The sequence below is a fragment of the Syngnathoides biaculeatus genome, chromosome 21 (assembly GCF_019802595.1).
Source record: "Syngnathoides biaculeatus isolate LvHL_M chromosome 21, ASM1980259v1, whole genome shotgun sequence".
Lineage (NCBI taxonomy): Eukaryota > Metazoa > Chordata > Actinopteri > Syngnathiformes > Syngnathidae > Syngnathoides > Syngnathoides biaculeatus.
In genome coordinates, this window is record NC_084660.1 from 5,038,881 (window position 1) to 5,052,124 (window position 13,244).

Sequence of the window (13,244 nt, forward strand, 5' to 3'; positions counted from 1 at the left end):
TGTTACCTCCCTTTCCCACCCCCTCTGTCTGTGTGTGTGGGGGGAGGGAGTTGCCCCACCCCAAAAGCATCCGACCGCACAGCTCAGTCGTGAGACCTGTCAAACACAGCTGGGACGTCTCCTCCTTCCCACTCTCCCTCCCCAGACCCCAGCAGGAAGCTTTGATACAGTGCAAGGGAGAGGCAGGGAATGGTGGGTGGCGGTGAGGGGGGGGTGGGGGGGGGACCGCTTCCATTTTTATCCAAGACCCTCCTCCTCCCAAACTGCTTCTCATCAGCATAAAAGCATGTCTGTCCTGCATCGTGGATGCTTCACGCGCGTTATAATTGATACAGACGTGATCGTGAGAGGGGAAAGAATCATCCGTGAGGATGACTTTGTCTTTTTTTTTTTTTTACATGAAAGTCCAGCCCCCAAAAAAGAAATAAAATCTAAGCAAGATACCACATGACCGTCACTCACATCAGTGCCTTCTGATATTTTGGTAACTTCAGGCCACTTTTCTCAGGAACACAAAGCAAATAATGTAAAATGCATTTTGATTAGCCTTGCTAAATATCATTACCAATCAATCAATGTCATAGTGGTGCATAATCAGTTGTGCAACATTATTTTTCCTCTGTGAACCACGAAAAGGTGAACATATTCAGTTGACATCGCCATGAATCATGACGTTATCACTTAATATGGTGTCACTATCAATAATTAATATCATGGCAGTCTGATATTTTTTGAATTTTGAGATATTTTTTTTTCCTTCATAGAACCACAACTGAACAATGAACACACTTTGACACAATGGTGGGGGGGGGAGTATATCGTGAGGGGAAAATGCTGTAGTTAAAAAAAAAAAGTGCAATTTAAAAAGTTTACCACTTTAAATAAACAACGTTGATGGCACATTTCCCAATCGCGGAGGGCTATAAAAAGCCATTCCAAATATAGCCAAATACTATTTGAACTTCCTCTCCAGTGACTTGTCATCGTCGTCAGCCATTTTGTCTGCGTTAACACCCCCCCCCCCCCAGATTAAAAGGACTAACACTCACTCACTCACTCACTGCATCAACTGGAAAAAACACTTACCGACAAGCCCAAAATAACAGCAACGATAGACGACACTTCCTTACAAGAACAAAATCCAGATATCACAACATAAAATTGGTACCATCTAGAGAGAAAAAAAAAAACCCAAACATTTTTGGGAAAAAAAAGTCATACTGCGCGTCAAAAATAGCTCTCAGAATAAACATACATTTAAAATATAACAAGGGTCCTACTTTTCTAAACATCTACACCATGAATGTCATAACTTCAAAATAAAACTTTTCAATTTCCAAAGGAAAAACTTCAGTTCCCCCCATTCATCCATTTTTCTCAAAAGCTTATCCTCACAAGGACCACAGGGAGTACTGCAGCCTATCCCAGCTGTCAATGGGCAGGAGGCGGGGTACACCCTGAACCGGTTGCCGCCCAATAGCAGGAGCGACCGTTCACACTCCCAATCACACCTACGGGCAATTTGGACTCTCCAATGAACGCATGTTTTTGTGGGGGATTTGGGAGAAAACTCACGCCGGCGTGGGGAGGAAATGCAAACTCCCCACAGGAGTGAGCGGAATTTGAACCCCGGTCCTCAGAACCGTGAGGCCAACGCTCTAACCGGTTGCTCCACTGTTCCGCTGGTTTGGTTTCATTTTGATGGGGGGGTTGGGGAGAAGAAAGATAAAACGGGGTGTGGGATGCTTTTAAAAAGTCCCCGTTTTTTTTCTTCTTTTATTGTCTGTTGGGTCGTGGAGCCACTCCCTTCCTCGAATTCGCCCTGGAAACACAAAAATCGCCATTGTTACATAGAATCAACTCAATGACGCCCCCTCTCGTCGTGCGACGGAGCTGACCTTCTGAAGTTGCATTGGCATGTTATTGTTGCTTTTCTGACTTTATTTTTTGGCGGGGGGGGGGGATTCCACTGCATTTTTTAAATCAAATATATTTTAAATATCATTATTTATGGATGAAATTTTTTTTAAACTATTACATCACATTATTTTGAATTATTATAGATTTGCAAAAAAAAAAAAAAAAAAAAAAAACGCGGTTGAGTAAATGTGGGTAAAATAACTCACCGGGAATCGTCATTGTGGATGTCTTGATTTGAGGGCCAACTTGGAGAAGCCCCTGCCCACGGGGATCCGATCGGGATACCTAACGGCGATCCACTCGCCCATCAGCTTCAAGCCCTGACCACAGACGGGCGGCCGAGGTGAGTTGCGAAAAGTTAAGAAGCGACGGCAGGGAGAAAAGCTCCGGCTTACGTGAAATCGGCGGATGGCTTCATCGCAGCAATCCGGTTGCGTAAAGTTGACAAAGGCGCAGCGTCGGTCCAGCAGGAGCTTGACGCTGTGAAGCGAACCCACCCTGCCGTTTGGGAGACGTCGGTCCCGTCAATATCGCGGTCGGCTCGGCGTCGCTTTACGTGGCGAAAGCGCCGAGCTGACTGACTTGCTGAACAGGTCGAAGAGGAGCTGTTCTGTCACTGCCTGGGTCAGGTTGCCTACCCACACCGGGAACAGTTCCCTTGGAGGCTCAAAGGAACTGCAGTTTAAACAAAAATAAGAATGCTTTTTTTTTTTTTTAGTAAAATTTGAAAAAAAAAAAAAAAAAAATACATTTTGTCAATCAAGTCAAAACATTTGAAGGGAAAGTTGTAATTTCACAAAAACTAAGAGGCTATACAAATTATATTAGAATGGAAAAACAAATATCACAAACATATTCAAAGAATAAATTGAGTAAAAAAAAAAATTATATAATAATGAAATATTGCTTTATGTTAAAAAAAACAAAACGGAAAGTCAAGTAAATGTGATCACTCATGAAATAAATCAGAATTTGCATTAATGAGTACAATTAAAATATCACGTGAAGAATGAAAGATTTTAGTCAATTTGAAAAAAGTTCAAAAAGTTTTAAAACTAGGAAATTGTTGACACATTAGTAAAATGTCATTGTAGAAAATAGATTTCAAAATTGCAGCAAAAATAGTAACATGATAGCCTCGTTTAAAGTTGAAAAATTTGAATAAATCTGAATAAAAGTCCAGATATTACAATTTTTCATGTCTTTTCGTGAACAATGTCTTTTTACGATGAGGAAAAAATATGAAACGCGCATATTCATGTGGTTCACTTACAGACGATAATCCTCTTGAGTTTGGAGGCCGGACGTGTTCTGGACCGTCTCCGGGATTTCTTTAGGGGAAAAGGCGCAAAAAACAAGGACAGCTCAGAGAAAAGTGTGTGTGTGTGTGTGTGTGTGTGTGGGGGGGGGGGGGGGGTCTCACTGATATGTGGATTTAAGCTCGACAGAGCCTGACGGGCTTTCGGCACCGTCCCGTGTAGAATTAAGGCATTTGAACTCTGCTCCTGCGGGAAGCCGTAGTCCTGAAAACCAAAAAGCGGGGACGGCTCGTGAGCGGAAGAACTCGTCAACGGGCGCCGGGGTGCTGATCGCTCACCGTGAGCTGCATGATCTGCGCCCGCATCATTTCTTGGGCGGCCTCAGCACAAGAGCTGTCCTGCTTCAGAACCTCCCGGAAGGCCTGGACAGCCTCCTCGTACCTCTGCGCGGGAGAGGGAGGAAAGGCGGCGAGGGTGACGCTGGCCGCGATTTATTGAAAGCAGGGCAAACACATCCAATTAACTTTTACAGAATTAGGACGGGAAAGTGTAACGTTAAAAAAAAAATAAATGACTAAATAAACCAAAGAGTCGAGTGACCTTTAAACCCCCTAAAGCTCGTCCCTTGCGAAAAAGTCCTTTCATCCAACCCGGCGACAAACTGAGTGACAACTCGGCATCGGCCAGGGCCTTGTCGTATTTCTGCAACTTCTCCAAACAGAATGCGCGATTTCCAAACAACCTGAAAAGAAAAAAAAAAAAAAAAAAAAATCATTGCGCTTTCGTACTTTTAACATTTAAAAAAAAAATGATTTGTACATTTTACTGACTTGAATTCCTTTGGATTATACTTGATTGCTTGGGTAAAATAAGACACCGCCGACTCAAAATCTCCAGCGTTAGCGCACTTATTCCCATGAGCTTTGAGGAATTTAAACACATGTTAAAACACAACAACAACAACAACAAAAATGAAGCGCAAACATGCGGGAACTCACCAGCCAGCTCGGTGCTTGTTTTAATATTATCGGGCGAGGCGTTTTTGCCTGCAGACACCTGTGGGAGAGCGTGGGAAACATCAGCAGAAGCTCAATGCGTTCATCAACTGAAAATCATATTGAACTCAAATTGCAGTTCTATGGAAACTCATGTGAATAAAGTTACAAAAAAAAAAAAAAAAAACAGGAGCGTAAATGCATTAAAAAAAAAAGTAAACAATCGTTTAGGATAAAGTTGAATTATGGGAAAGCCTTCATATTACAACAACAACAAATTTGGAATATATTTAACAAGTAACATTACAAGAAATCTTTCAGAAAATGACGAGTCTACACTGACTTAAAGTGCCACTGTCATGAAACGCATAATTTTTAGTATGAAAAAACCGGCAGCCGACGTGGACCCATGTTGTCCCCCCCCCCCACCACAAAACATGATTTTGACGTACACAGCTTTTTGTAACTCCCGCCATGAAAATCCTCTCGAGGGATTTGTTTTTGAGAAGATGCAGGAAGTGACGTACATGGCAGGACTGCACTCAAGTGGACTCGTTTGTTTCAATGGGTGACATCACGGACAGTAAATGCAGCCAATATGGTGACCGCTAGGATGTCGAATGAGACTTGCGCAACTTTGCGCATGGATGACGTTCATATTTCTTTTTTTGTGTAGACATTGAAATGAAAAATCTTCTCTGTATTTTTCATGAAAAATCTATTTTAGAATGTTTGTAGGGATGACACTAGACCTTTAAGTAGGACTTTTACAAGGATGAAGTCAACATTTCTATTTAAAAAAAAAAAAAAAAAAAAGTGCACCTTTAAGACAATGTGACTTTGATCCAAAATCATAATCACAAGAATCAAATTGAAAAAAATATATATATTTTCAGAGTAAGAATTTCAGTATCTGACCTCCTCCTCGAAGTGCTTTTCAGAGTCCTTTGGAAGATTTTCTTTGCTGACCGGCTCCTTTTTCTTCTTCCTCTTCTTAGCTTTCTCCCCCAACTTACGCTGAACTATTTGGGAAGCTTTACTCACGAAACAACTTGTCAAATCAAGCTCCTTTGTTTAAAAAAAAAAAAAAAAAAAAAAAAGTTGCATCATTTTTAAAATTCCTTTGTAAAATCAAAATAAAACTTGTTAAATACAGAGCGTTCGGAATAAAAGTGAAAATGTTTTTTTTAAAATACAAACTAATCATAAATAAAATCCCAAACTGTCAACCAGTTCCTTTTGGAAAAAATAAGGTTTCTTTCTCATTGGGCAAACAAAAATCTAGATGTCCAAATTTTACAAAATTATTCTGAAAGTAAAACACCTAATCAAATCCAGTTCCTTTGTAAAAAAAAATCTTTAAACTACAAATGCATACAAAGAAAATATAAAAAAAAAAATCTATTTTAATTTTATCGTAAAACATTGAATTTAAAGAAATGTATTACATTAAATAAAAAAATCCAATTAATTTGAAGTAAAAAAAAAAATAAATAAATTTAAGTATCTTTAATCCTATAAAGTAATTTAAAACATCACATACCACCTCAACGTCGCAAGACATGCCGTTGCTGGAATCACTTTTGCCAACAGAACCCACTTCCGTTCCCACTTCCTCTGCAGCGTCTTCTTCAACGACTTCTGGCCGGGCTCCCTCGCATTCACGCAATTCATCGCCGACGGCCAGGCTCTCCTCCTCGTCGGACTGCTGTGAACAGAGAAAATGAATGCAGTAGTCAGGCCATTGTTTCGAAACAACCATCGGGATAACTTGTAAAATGACGGCTATTTACGGTGTTCTCTTTTTCCTTCTCCTTTTTCTCCTGGCGCTTCCGTTCTTTCTGTCTCTATTGGCCAGCGGCACAATAAGATCAAAGCGGTCACGTCGCAAATGTTTTGGTCAAAAACATTGATATTTCACAACTGCAAGTCTGACTTTCACAAGATAAAGATGCACTTTTCAAAGAATGACCCCCCACCCCCCCCCCCCCCCAAAAAAAAGCAAACCTTGGGGAAGAAAATGTAATTTTCTCAAAGTTGTGCATGTCAAATAAATGCATGAGAACTAAATCTAAAAAGAATTACAAATAAGTAGGGCAGTCCAAACTCGCTAAAATAATTGAAACGCAACAGTTCAAATGAAGTTGGAACATTATGAGGAGCAAGTTGAAATGAAAAAAATATTTTACAACATTTACTACAAATACAAAATACTAATTGAATGGAATTAATTTGGTTGTGCAGTTGAACGTATACGTGAAAACAGATGGAATTTTCAAAAGTATCACCGTGTAAAGTTACACATTTATGTGACCAACTCATAAAGTTGGAATTCACTCGCAAAACGGATGGAGACAACCGAATTCTGACATTTTCAGGCATTCCTTTTTGCTTTTCACGCTCCACTTTGCAGGCATACCTGCTTCTTTAGCCGCTTCTTTTGAGCCTTTTCTTCCATTTTTTCCTGCTCCCATAATAAACGGGCTTTCCTTTCAGCATCCTACGAGAAAAGAGCCCTCAAAAAACATCAACCATTTGGGGTGGGGAGGGGTGTGGGGGGGATAACTTACGCTCTCTTTAGTCTCTTGTGGAATCTTGGTTATTTCTCTTTTGTCGAAGATATTGTCAAATTTGTAGTGTTCCCCTGAGGAAAACATTACCACATTATCATTATAAATTTTTGGTTTTGTTTTTTGACATGAAAGCATTACCTATCCATCTTTGGCAATAAAATAATTTTTACATTAATTAAAATTGAGATTGTTGTCAAGAACATTGCCTTTTTGAGAGAATAATGGTACTCTGACAAGAATAGTCAATTTTTTTCCAAGAAAAAAAAAAATGCATATTTTAAGTATTAATTTAACAAAAATAAAGTTGCAACATTATTGCAAAAAGGTCATACCATTGGGCTAATAAAGTAAAATAGAACTTGAATAAAGTTAAGTTTACAAGAATACAGTCCCAATAAAGTCATACTCACTAAAGAAATCATATTATGATATAATCATTACAAATCATTAGGTCTCCAAGAATAAAGGTGTAATGTTATTCCACGAAGGTTGTAATTTTGATAAGATGAGGTTCATAATATTCAGAGAATAAAATTGCAACATAAAGGTGACTCCTATTAAGTCCTGAATTTTACAGGGATGAAGTCAATAATTCTACAAAAGAAAGTCACAATTGATAGAGCGGTAATACTATCCCAATAAACGTCCTTTTTATGGGAACAGAGCTGTAACCTCGACATTTGCAGACCCAATTCCGTGGCAATGAGATCAAAGCCATCATAGTTCTACAAAAGCCATTTTTTAAAAATCAAAATAAAGCGCAGTCGGTGACCACATCTTACCTGGGAAGAAATTATAGCTTTGCTGTTTGGAAAAGACAAAGTCGAAAGACACATTACAACAGAGCAGATTAAAACTTGTTACCTTTCACTTTCATTTCTGCGGAAAAATGTGGTGACTCATTGGCACTGCCAATTTGTTTTGTTTCGCTCGAAAACAGGGTTACCCAAATAGCCAAATGATTTAGATCGGCTTCAACTACTCATGTTATTGAATATTAGTTTTACATAGAACTTTTCAAGCTATGCATAGACCCTGGTTGGACACCACATTAGGTATACCACATACACAGTTAAAAAAAAAAAAAAAAAAAAAATCAAATTAAATTAAAAAAATATATATAAAATTACACAGTGACATGCACGACTTCAAAACGTATGACGTAACAGTATATTGATATATCGATTAATGCGAAGTATAAAACAGTGGGAGTATATACATACATAAACTTGGGTTAGGAGGCTTTGCCAACTTGGAAGTTGAGTGTGCTTAACTTACCCACGGGCTCATTCGAGCATCTGTGAAAGAAAAAGAGGAAAACGTAACTTTTTTTTTTTTTTTTAAGCTAACTGGGAGTAGCCACGGTGCTTCTCAGCAAAACTTGGCATGAAAATAATAATGAAACAGGCACCAAAGGAACTTCCTTACCCATTTATTCACTGTACGTCTTTATAAGCGCTTCTACTTAACGACACGCGTAAACTTAAACGTACATAATAATAATAATAATAATAATTACGCCGTAAACGCTTAAACACATACGACCTTATGTGTACATATCGACGCTGATCTAATGACTGGCTGAGTTTCAGCTGGCCGGAAGTCCGCTTTTAATGAAGAGGTTTTTTTTTCTACGCATGCGCTATTTCTCGTTCGTAAGTTTTTTTTTTCTTTGAATCATTAATTTTATAAATTCTTCAAGAAAATAAGCATGCAAATGTATTATTGCGGATTATTTTAGTATCTCGCGCGTGCAGGACTTTGGTGTTGAGCGGAAGTCACTCGAGTTTATTGCACGCATGCGCAGTTTCCAGTACAGTCCAAGCAATTCTGTACAATGATGAAAATATTGATTTTGTTTGGAAAAACAAACCATAACGGAAGTAGCTCACCTCGATTGAACAAAAATGCTCGCACACACAAAAAATCCTGATCTTGCTTATACTGTATTCATTGAAATAAAATATAAATCTCTTATCATTAATGTACACACATTTTAAAACATATTCATAGCATCCTGACAGTATTAATGTATAAAAATAGCTTCAATTTGGGGAATATGACAATTGCTTAAATGTCATACATTCTCTGTTAAAAAGTTTTTTATAGTATAGATTTTCACATTACTATAAAGTCACATTTTTTTAACCAGTGAATGTGCCTGCGACATTAAAACATGCGTTACCATTCAGCTCATACAGCTTAGTTCATTAAAAACGCAATTGAGTAAAACATGTATTAGTGTATCAGTAACAAATATGTAGTAACTCGATTGAAAACGGACGGTAAATCTCTTTCACACGCGCTCCCTTTCAATTTTTTTTTTTTTTTTTGGTCCTTGGTTTAGTCCAGTGAGGACAGCGTTGCCTCATTCTATCGTCCTTCCGTGACGCACGGAAAAGGCGATAAGTCTGTGGTAGACGCAGCTGAGGAGGAAGATGGCCGCCACCACCAGGCCGCAGATGACGCTGAAGGCCCAGCGAGGGCCGAGGAGGGCGTACACGTGGGACACGAACACGGGCCCCAGAGTCCGCGCGCCACTCCCCGACGCCGTCAGCCAGCCCATGTACACGCCCTGGAAATATGAAAGAAATCATAGCCGTTCTCCAAGATAACATTATATTCCACTAAATACTGAGCAAATACTCTTCACAGTTCAACACACACACACACACAAACTAGAACAAAACGGAGGAACCGCATTCTGGTGAAAATGTGTTCACCCCATTCAGGCACAGTTGGAGGTTCAGTTCTTTACCTGAGGTTTGGGTCCAAGGATCTTGGAATAAAGTGTGTAGGACATCACGTTGCAAGCTGGATAGCCCACCCCGATGAGGAAATCCGAGGTAATGTACTGAGCCAGGTGGATGGCGGGAGTGTACTGACACCAGGTCTGCTCATATGGGCAACCCGTAGGTTCGAAAGAGCTGTTGGATGACAACTGACTCACCAACGAATTGTTTTTAAGATCTGGGGAGGGTGGAAAAAAATAGTGTTACACTTCGATTTGAGCCAATATTAACTTTGGTTTTTTAATACCTGCCCACTGGATTTTGGGGTAATGGCTTCCCCACGGTAGCAGGATGAAGAAGCCACAGAATATGATGGCCAGACCTGCGAGTAGCACCGGACGATCACCTACCCTAAAAAAAAAAAATTGCATCCAGATAAGCAAGCCCCAGCAGTTGGACTTCATTTTGGGCTACATCTGGGTTACCTCTGAGCGGCCACTTTTACCGCTAGAAACACCAGGATCGATTCAAAGCCGATGCCGCAGATGATGATGCCGTTGTATAAAACGGCCTGTCTCCTCGTCCACGCGAACATGTCCATGGACAACGGCGTGGCGATCCTGCTCCAGCAAGAGGTCAATATCACGAGACTGAGCGCCACCACAGAGCAAATTTATCCACGTACGTCTCGAAGACGGCGAAAATGAACATGACAATGAAGAAGAGGACGTTGGAGGTGAAAACAGCTAAGTGGTCGATGGTTTCGTCCGGGTCATCCATGACGTCCACCTCATCTGTAACAGACGGGATGACAACACACGGGATGAGCGTTCCAGCGGGAGCCGCCCGAGACTTCGTCATCTTACCTTCCGAGAGGTAGTTGATGGCACGTATGCGTCTCCCGTTATCGTCGACGCGGTGCTCCCTGAAAATGTTGAAACATTGGCCACGGAAGCCACGCTCTGCCCCTTTAATTTGGAGTTGTTCTTTCGAAAGACCTCACCTGAGCACCAAGAGCACCAACAGGATGTTGATGACGCCAAAGACAGCGGCCAGTAAAGCCGGAGCAGTGTACATGTTGAGCTTCAGGTCGATGAACTCCACCGTGTAACCCAGTTCCCCGAGGAACGACAAGCAGGCCTGCAGAGCTGATCGACATCCCCAAGTACAGTATCTTGAAACATTTTCCAGATGCTACCCCTCCTCCAGAAAGCTACGGCGCTGCAGTGTCTTGCGTTCCTATTTGTCCCAGAGTTTTTCTCAAGGATTAAAGGAGTCCTGTCAATGAGTAATGTCCAGGTAGATCAAGATTCTGAATACCCTTGACCAGATAAGGGCTCTTTTAATGCTCGTTTGGCCACAAATCCGGAGCAGAAAAATCATGAAATGTCACGATTTGGGCTTTACACCAGAACGTACACAGTTCAAGTCAGTCTGGTTCCCGAGACAGATTCTGAAGACCGCTCAGCAACGAGAAAGAGTAACAATAATACACCGAGGCTCTTGCCAATCGGTCGTTTTATTCGACGGAAAGAAACAAACACGGCTGGAGTTGGGACTCCTCCTCCCAGCTATTTTTTTTTTTTTTTGGAGGGATTCTGTACCAGACAATGGTTGGTGTCCAGGTCTTGGAAAGCAAGACGTGAAGCACCAGAACTCTAATGACCTTTGTCCTTACACGTAAACCAGAAAGACCAAACACACTGAGTCGCTCTGAAATGTACATCTAAGGGAAAAGGTCCAAGTCTTGGGAGCTTCCAGTTTTGCACTGGCGCTGCAGACCTGGAACTCAACCAATGACCGGACATATTTTGTAAAAATTTCTTCAGTAAAAACCTCAAGTGCCAACAAGGAACCAAGACTGTGGAGTCCTGTCGCTCGGCTTCAGGAGGATGACCCAAATCTTAGGTGCCTCATCTGGACTTGCCGGAGGTAAAAATCCAAATTTACCTGGTCCGAGGATGAACCCCAAGGCTTGACAGGCACTCATGTTGGCCATGGCATTCGTCCTCTCCTTCAGCGATGTGGCTCCAGCCACGTAGGACCTCACTACGGCAACATTACCTATCAGGATAGGACTGTGTAAGACACCCGTACTCTGGATTACGCTACCGGAGGAATGACTGACGTCTAGTGTCACTACTGTACTAAATGTACTTTTCGAAACGTGTGTGGGAGGTGTTTCGCCGAAATATGTCTACAATGTGTTTAATTGTTAGTTTGACTCATTTTAAATGCGTTTAAAGCATGTGCAAGGGACAATGACAACCTGCTCCGAAGCCCACAAAGGCTCGAGAAATGAGTATGTGGTATTTGTCCCCAGTCGACGGCAGCGAAGCGTAGGCGTAGTAGATGTTGGCCGACAGGTTGATGACGATGGAGCACACCAGCGGCTCTCTGCGTCGCCGGTGATTGGACCACAGGCCGAACAGGGGCGACGCCGCCATCTGGCCGAGACTGTAGGCCGCCACCACCCAGCCGAGGAAGGTGGCGTCTGCGGTGTTGTCGGACTTTTGCAAGTACGGCCACAGCGACGTGATTACAATGGTGAAACCTGAAAGGATTTACAAAGAGCACAATCGTACAGGGAAAGACTTTAAGCGCATGGGAAAGTTGATCAGGTCAAGCTACGTAAAAACAAATTAAACCACAATTCCTACATCATGCATGTATTTTTAAATCATCAATTTTCTTGACTTCTAATCATCATTTGCGTCCTCGTAAATATTGTTAAAACGTGTGCAAGTCCACGATGTCAAAGAGGACACGCGGTACAAAAAATGCATGGATAATTCTTTTACATATGCAATGTATTTACAAACTATACAGAGTACACCTATAGTTACATACATTACATATTCTGTATTGTATGTTGAATATAAAGTACATATTGAATGCAAGCAAACGTTTTGCAAAAATATGCATTTAAATTACACGTGAATTATACAATAGAGAAACAAGTGTAATAAGAATGTAGTTATTTGGTTCTTCACAGGAATGAGAATAAGGAGGGAAATGAATAAAAAACGTAAATCTTTCCTTTTATACTATTTCTACATAAAGTAAATTAAATATGTTCTCACCCACGCTGCTTAGGAACATCGTGAAGTACATGACCCTTATTGATCTCCATCGGCTCCGGTAATCGTCATCAAGAACGTCATCACTGCGCACGACAACTTTTCAATAAAGTTGCGTTTGAAAACTCATAACTACTACTTGACAGTTTTGAAATCTCACTCACCTCCTTGGTTCATCCCGGAGTAAGGGGGTGTTTTCGTCTGGATCCGCGGACTGAGACATTGTGGCTTTCAACTTGAAAAAATAAAAATACACACACACACACACACACACACACAAAAAAAAGGAAGCTATCTGCACGAGTGCAAAGCTACGAGAAGCTAACTGACTCACGAGCTGGTGAGTTAGCCACGACAGCTAACATTAGTCCCGTCAATGAGTTGGTGCCATTGACGCGTTTACTCGAGTGAAGTAGCCACGTCTTTGCACTCTGTGCGTGACAGAATGCCCGCAAAACTGTGGACTCTGGCACCCGAGACAATTTTTTTTTTTGGTGACAACTACTGTACTCCAAGCTAATCTTGCAAAAACGGACACATCCGGTGACGTTTCAAAGTAAAAAAAAAAAAAATCACTGACGTTCAGAGAGAACCTTTTCAGTGGTTTTGCATCTTTTTTTTTTTTTCTTTTTACGTTTGGAACGGAAAGGAGATCGTGATTTTACCTATGGAATATACATCAACA

At 41.0% G+C, this 13,244-nt stretch overlaps 3 protein-coding genes across 13 annotated transcripts in view; all 3 read right to left on the minus strand.

Annotated features, from left to right (window-relative positions):
• Positions 1–1,227, minus strand: part of LOC133494919 (RNA-binding protein with multiple splicing-like) — a 24,308-nt gene extending 23,081 nt beyond the window's left edge. For all 8 annotated transcript variants that reach the window (XR_009793458.1, XR_009793457.1, XM_061809214.1 and 5 more), the window contains exon 1: positions 1,087–1,227. The gene's annotated coding sequence lies outside the window, so the exon portion shown is untranslated. The remainder of the gene's footprint in view (positions 1–1,086) is intronic.
• On the minus strand, positions 377–8,328 carry si:dkey-33c12.4 (uncharacterized protein LOC560112 homolog). Of its 4 annotated transcripts, none has more exons than XM_061809202.1 (18): positions 8,176–8,328; positions 8,026–8,045; positions 7,530–7,551; positions 6,745–6,818; positions 6,594–6,674; positions 5,968–6,021; positions 5,718–5,879; positions 5,093–5,242; positions 4,178–4,235; positions 4,010–4,100; positions 3,780–3,921; positions 3,518–3,622; positions 3,344–3,443; positions 3,194–3,251; positions 2,503–2,595; positions 2,316–2,418; positions 2,127–2,240; positions 377–1,822 (listed from the first exon to the last, which is right to left on the minus strand). In XM_061809202.1, exons 1-17 carry the CDS (start codon positions 8,177–8,179, stop codon positions 2,136–2,138), a joined length of 1,422 nt encoding a protein of 473 aa, XP_061665186.1. In that variant the 5' UTR covers positions 8,180–8,328; the 3' UTR covers positions 377–1,822; positions 2,127–2,135. The 4 variants fall into 4 exon arrangements, with proteins under 4 accessions (XP_061665186.1, XP_061665185.1, XP_061665188.1 ...); XM_061809201.1 differs by having other exon boundaries at positions 5,718–5,882; XM_061809204.1 differs by lacking the exon at positions 6,594–6,674.
• A 156-nt stretch (positions 8,329–8,484) lies between these two features.
• Positions 8,485–13,096, minus strand: mfsd8 (major facilitator superfamily domain containing 8). The gene is made up of 11 exons (XM_061809200.1): positions 12,724–13,096; positions 12,563–12,645; positions 11,749–12,033; positions 11,430–11,543; positions 10,483–10,627; positions 10,346–10,404; positions 10,165–10,273; positions 9,965–10,099; positions 9,787–9,890; positions 9,506–9,717; positions 8,485–9,322 (listed from the first exon to the last, which is right to left on the minus strand). Exons 1-11 carry the CDS (start codon positions 12,780–12,782, stop codon positions 9,116–9,118), a joined length of 1,512 nt encoding a protein of 503 aa, XP_061665184.1. The 5' UTR covers positions 12,783–13,096; the 3' UTR covers positions 8,485–9,115.
• Positions 13,097–13,244: the final 148 nt, after the last annotated feature.